This window comes from Anopheles merus, unplaced genomic scaffold, assembly GCF_017562075.2.
Source record: "Anopheles merus strain MAF unplaced genomic scaffold, AmerM5.1 LNR4000479, whole genome shotgun sequence".
Taxonomy (NCBI): domain Eukaryota; kingdom Metazoa; phylum Arthropoda; class Insecta; order Diptera; family Culicidae; genus Anopheles; species Anopheles merus.
The window spans coordinates 36,666-43,477 of NW_024428059.1; the positions used below are offsets into that span (position 1 = coordinate 36,666).

Consider the following 6,812-nt stretch of genomic DNA (forward strand, 5'->3'; position numbering starts at 1 on the left):
TAAGCTGCTATATAAGCATCGGTCGGGTCGAGATTGCTCCATTATAAAAAGACCCTTATCAAAGAGAACATCGTGTTGTTCGTGATCCCTTACAAACGTTCCCCAATAAAATCTAACCATGTCTGGCCGTGGAAAGGGAGGAAAGGTAAAGGGAAAGGCAAAGTCCCGTTCCAATCGTGCCGGTCTTCAGTTCCCCGTTGGCCGTATTCATCGTCTCCTGCGCAAGGGTAACTATGCCGAGCGCGTCGGTGCCGGAGCGCCCGTGTATCTGGCAGCCGTCATGGAATACTTGGCCGCTGAAGTGCTTGAGTTGGCCGGAAACGCTGCCCGTGACAACAAGAAGACGCGCATCATCCCGCGTCATCTGCAGCTGGCCATCCGCAACGACGAGGAGTTGAACAAGCTGCTGTCCGGAGTAACCATCGCTCAGGGTGGTGTGCTGCCCAACATTCAGGCCGTGCTGCTGCCCAAGAAGACCGAAAAGAAGGCTTAAACTGTGTGACAAAGCTTCTTTCATCTCAAACCCAAAACCGTCCTTTTCAGGGCGACAAATAACTTTGCCAAAGACATTTTATTTGATTCATGCTGATATGGGACAACCAGAAGTAAGAACATTTTCTAATATAGAACCGTGATTGAAAGTGTGTACAAAATGTAAATGAAAAAATGTGCCTCCTTTGGGCACAAAAAGCATCATTTACTGTTTTCAATTCTCTAACCCTGCGAATTCTGAAAAATGCAGCATATCATAAGCGATGTGTAAAAATTTCCAGGTAGCTTGGTAGTGAGGGTTGGTTTTACCATAGCAAATGCAAGCAGTGATACCTGTGTGTTGACCTTTTTTTCTGGAAACGCTAAAGGACACGTTTACCTGTTTTATCGTTAACTACGGTAAAATGTTAAAGTGTTGGTTGTCGAAAAATGTTGTGTGTTCAGGTAAGGCTAGGTTTTCACAAAAGTTTGACTTGGCAATTGATTGGGAAACGTTGAAAATGGCTTTAAAAAAGGTGGACCAAAAATTAGGAACATTCATATAAATAAACACACTCAATAATGTTTCCCTTCACCCTTCATTTCAATAACCATATAAATATGTCTAGCATTTTATAGTATTTTTTTAAACAATATTTTCATTAGCAATGTAGGAACACCAATAAAAACAATAAATTGAAATGCCCCTAACGCATGTGCAACTCCACATTCAATAACGCCATCTAGTGGTGATCAAAGTCCCTGCAACCAATAGTAACGCCATCTAAATAATTGGTTAAAGTGAGGCTCAGCGCTTTACGTTACAAAGGAGAAGCGTTACTTGCCTTTTAAAATTCCCAAGCATCATTTTATAGAGGTTGCGTCAGCTTCGCGATCGACCACTGTACATTTCTCAAATGAATTTTTAAACAATTTGATGAAAATATAAGCTTTTTGCTCTAGGGTAAATCGATTGAAATGTGATATAATTTTAAAATTGAAGTAAAACACAGATTTTTTATTTGCATTAAACACTATGATTTAAGCAAAATAGTCTTACAGTTTAAAGTTATTAAAACCCTCAAAGCCTTTAATTGGAGTAACATTGCCAAAGTATAAAATATAAAATATTGAAAGTATATGGAAATAAATTAAACCTGTGAAATAAATTAACTGCTCATAAAGTTTACGTTTATGGCCATTTTGAAAGATAATTGTTTTGGGTGCGAGGGGCTTTTAAGGGCTCTTAACGAGGTTGATAAATACTTTTATAATGTTCATATTCTAGTTTTACCAAAAGATTGGCATATGAATAAATAAGTTTCATATGCTAAAATCCATATCTATGTTTTTAATTGTTCTAAAAGCATTTCTTTAAGTTGTTAGAACTCTAATTGATGTGAACAATAATAAGTTAATATTTATGTGATAACTTTTTTATGCACATAAATTATCAATGTATTCATTTTAAATAAAAATCCTGAACTTCTTTTTATTTGTGTTCTATATTGTTATTTTAGAACACATACAAATAATCAATATTAAGACATGATTAATAATCTATCAATTTGCTTATCCACGATGGTAAAACCAGGCGTTAAAAAAATGCTGCTTGGGTTTGCGCTAAACAGGCGTTACGTGTAATGCTAGCGTAACGTAGAGGGCGGGTGTTCATGAGATCCCAGGGTGTTTGTCCTGGATAATAACTGGGAAACATTTGTATGATAACGAAAGCTGGGGAACAATCACCAATTGTAAAAATTAAAACGGAAACATCGCTCGCGGAGCACGCTTAGCCAGTATCCCAAATGAAGTTTGTATCCCAAGAAAATATATGGCATTCAGTGAACAGCACAGAATTTGGAGTTGGAATTAATTTTTACATATTCATGCTTGCTTGATGCTTGTTACCGGTTTATATTTCAAATTTCCAAACTTTTGCATTCATAGAAATTTCGAATTGCGAGGTCCTTCTAAACCAGCGTGGAATCCTACAGAATGCTTTGTAAACATAAATATTACTTTGATTATTAATATTTTTAAAGCATATTGTATTAAAACTTAGTTATTTTATTGCCTTTTTAGGTTTTCCTATCATCATACTTTTTCAATTGGTATCTGTCAAATCTCTGTATAACTCACTTATGATCGCAAAAAAATGATGGTTTCTAATTAATTTAATCGAAACATTGTAAAATCTCATGAATATTCATCAATATTTTGACTTACATTCTTGACATTTCAAGCGCATGATTAAAACTACAGATGATTTGATTCAAAATCCGAACAAACTCAAGATTCCTTTTATAATCGTCAAATTATTACAAAAAAAAAAAACGTTTTCATTAGTTTTGAACTTGTTTCATGGTCTGGATACATGACTATACAGGGTGGCATCGTAGAAGTGATACACTTTGTTTTTGTAATAAATTGACACCAGGTTTGATTTCTCTTAGGAATCGATTTAAATAGCTTCTATTGGTACTAAACTTGCATTTCACTTAATTTATTTCAAATCTTTCACCTTTACACTTGATAACCGCCCTAAGGCGCTTTTGGAAAGGCATGCAGGCCGCACGCACAACTTCATCCGGCATTTCCTCCCATATCTTTAACAACCGTTTCTTGAATCGGTCCAAATGCAAATGTTTGATGTCGCCTAACTTTCTAAGCATGTATCCCCATATGCCGAAGTCCAACGGGTTTAAATCTGGAGACGACGTAGGCCATTCCGATGCATGCGCCATTGCGATGATAAAACATGGCAAATGGTCCTTGCCCAACTTCTGAACGATCGAAGCCTTATTGAGCCTTTGGCTGGAGCTGAATCTTGTTGGAAGCAAAAGCTGTCGTTGCCAAAAAGCTTCTAAGCGTATGGTTTCAAGTGTCCTTCAAGAACGTATTCTACAATGTACTCCTTGTTGATCTTCACGCCTTTGTCGATAAATAATAACGGAAACTTCCCTTTGGCCGAGATAGCTCCCCAACCATCACAACAGACGCATTTTTATATCGTTCGACTGTTCTTTTATCGGCTGTTATGTCCCGATACATGCTCCATGAATACTATCATTCTGCTTATTCAAGGCTTCCTCCAGAGTGAACAGTTTTTCGTTTGCAAAGATGATGTTGTGGCCTGCGTGCGTCTTCAGCAACAAGCGAGACCTGGTCACCCTTTTGGTAATATTTTTTGCTGGTTAAGCCGTGAATTTTTTGCTTTTTAAACGCTCTGTAACCAAGGTCCTTTTTCAGAATGCTTTGCATGGAAAAGTGACTCATGTTCATTTAACTCGCCATTTTTTCTTCCCGACTCGACGCTTCGTTTTTTGCCCGGTTTCTTCTTTGGAACAACTGTGCCTGTCTCCTCGTATCGCTTGATGGTCCGGTAGACGATAATCGACTTAAATTGAGATAGTTTCTGCCTGATCTGCATGTTTATCAATGCATGAAAATGCAAGATTTTTATTTGTTCGCGACTTGAATCCATTATAATATATGAAAAACTGAAATGAAAACTAAGTATACGTTTTTCACGAGAAATAGTAAACAAATAAAGCTGTCAAAATATGCCCATGACTTTGACACACAGTGTCAGAAACACAATACTGGGGTACTCGAATAGGTGTATCACTTTTACGATGCCACCCTGTAGATGTTGGTATCCTTCGTACGGTACAAAATAAAAGACAAATTTTAATATAATTCAGAGCAAAATATGATAATTTCTGATGTTTCCTAGTCAATAACCACTTCCACAATATATTAGAATGTTTTTTAATGCACTTGGACGAGATTCATAGAAATCATCGAAAATATAACACTGGCGTCGGTTTGAAGTGTAAAACATTCTGAGCGGTTTGCTCTGGTGGAACCGAGAAAATATTCAACTACTATGGTATCAGGGGTCCGACATGTTTATAACAAGTTGAATTATCTGGTTTCCCACGGGATAAAATTGATGTCTCGTTTTAATTAAAAAATTGTAGAATATGCAATGTTAGGAGTAAAAAACAATGATTAAAATGATAACAATGACTTTAACACAAAGCTTCGATTCTTTTTATCGGTCGTAATTACCTTATGAAATTCAAATCTGCTATGACAATCATCCGTTTGTATACCACTGAGTTTTTGTTTTAACACAGAGTTTATCGCACCCATGTACCATATACCAGATACAGGTACTTCCCGATATATGATATTAATGCGGACTGGAGGCCATCGCGTATCTCGAATATTCGCGTAAGACGAGTTTTGAGATTTTCATTTCAATTATAGCTAATTTGCAAATCATGTTGCTTGAAGTAGTAGGTTTAAGCCACTTAATTTGTTATTTGATCTGATTTCAACTGAGAATTCCAATTTTATACAGGTATTCCCCGATGTACGCTATTTATGCGGACAGGAGGCAATAGCGTATCTCGAATTTTTTATGTTTAAGCTTAAATTATAGCTAATTTTGGTACCACTCTGCTTGAAAGGGTGGGTTTTAGAAATTGAAATAGTAATTTGATCTGATTTCAACAAAACATACAATTTTGTTTCACTTAAAATGGTTTTTCAAAATCGCCTAAAAGGGAATTTATTTTTAGTCAGACATTTGATGCATCATATTAGTATAAAATTGTCAAATTAACAAAACCGCGTATAGCGAGTATGGCGTGTATCGAGGACTACCTGTACCTTTTAAAATGGTTTTTAAAATTCAACCAAGGGAAAGTTATTTTTGCATTTGACTTTCGATGTGTCTTATGAGTACAATTTGTTTAATATTTAAAAATACCGTGTACCAAATCGCGTGTATCGGGAGATATCTGTTCTTTATAAAATGTGCTAAAAAGTTATCACGATAGCGAAACCTTGTGCGAGCTTGCAAACTGCTCGAGTTTGCTAGCGGTTTTAACGTGTAAACTGCACTTCACACCGTATGTCAAAGTTATGGGAACAAAAAGAACAATCTTGTATGAGAGTTAGAATATTGCAATAAATAAAGGTCAGTGTAATATCTGCGCATTCTGTAAGTCTTCAAACCCATTCTCATGCCAAAATAAGTTATTGGCAAAATTTCGTTGAAAATGATGGAGGTTGCTGGCAACAAACACCATGACATGGAATGTTGAAATTTATATAGATAGAGATTTATTCTAGTACATCATGGGAAACATCTAAATGAAATAGCAGCATGGCCAGGGACTGGCCATGAAGACATGAAAAAAAACATGCCATGTATACGCAATTTGAAGCTGTCCATCATTTGTTTCCATCATAACGATACCTCACTTTGAGTATCACATTCCTGTGCTGCTCAAATATTTGATATTGGAGTTTGCACATCCCAAAAAATAATTTCTGGGCATTAATGTTTGAATTATATGCAACTTATATTTGAAGAATGTGTAGAAAATGTTCAAAAGTATTTTTAAACCATAGAATTTTTTTTCTCTAAATTGTTGTTTAATTTAAATAATTTACAGTTGGTATCGGAAGCTTCTATTACAACCCCTTCTTGTTCGTCATACATTTGCCACGGGTTCGCCTTTGCTGCAACTGATGAGTGCATGTTAGGAATGCAATTACAAAATCGAGAGACGATTAGCAAAAGATGAGAGAACTAGCATAAAAAAAGACTCAGTTTTGCTTTCATAATGCTCTTACTTACTTACTTAATGCATAACTCACAATGCTCACTCATAAAAAAATTTGAAAGAACTACATACCTCGGTACATGGTCATACAATTAAGGAAAACGTTTGTGTAAAAAAATTACAAAAACGTCAATTCAGAACTAAAACATTAGAAACGTATGACATACAGCAGTGAAACAAATTTTTACTATAGATTCAGTGTCTATATGATAACAAGAACCAAAACAAGATGCTTTACGGTTGTAAAAGTTGTCACACAAAAAATTATAGTCCAGCTGGAAAGGTTAAAACGATTCGCTGGCTTATTGTGTTGTAAAAGTAGGATAGGAACCAGCATATGTTTAAAAATAAGTTTCAAGTTTTGTTCATTTGTTCGCAATATAATAAAGCTCAAAGATACTCTAAAGCACATTTAATGAAAGTTCATCATTAGATTGCAGCTTGGTTGCGTGATGGTGGTTAACGTGTTTTTTTTTTACAACTTTTTGTGCTTTACATTAGCGTTGAAAACCCGAAAAAGTAGTTAGAGCAGTTTGCGAGCTCGCATGAAGCCTCGCAATCGTGATAACTTTAAAGCGCATGAAAGCAGGTTGTGTGGGTAAGCAGTCTTTTCGACCTTAATTTTAACAAATACAGCGCCAACCACAACAATATGGACATCGTTTTTCGCTATTTGCGGAAAATCCATAATAGATA

General features: G+C 35.9%; 1 protein-coding gene across 1 annotated transcript; it reads left to right on the forward strand.

Annotated features, from left to right (window-relative positions):
* Window positions 1–58: 58 nt before the first annotated feature.
* LOC121602505 (histone H2A) lies at window positions 59–841 on the forward strand. Its single transcript, XM_041931269.1, has one exon. The coding sequence runs from the start codon at window positions 119–121 to the stop codon at window positions 491–493; it is 375 nt and encodes a 124-aa protein (XP_041787203.1). The 5' UTR covers window positions 59–118; the 3' UTR covers window positions 494–841.
* The last annotated feature ends 5,971 nt before the right edge of the window (window positions 842–6,812 follow it).

Bases quoted from the DNA above. Each gene is read 5' to 3' on its own strand.
- LOC121602505 (XM_041931269.1), top strand. From the start codon at position 119: ATGTCTGGCCGTGGAAAGGGAGGAAAGGTAAAGGGAAAGGCAAAGTCC.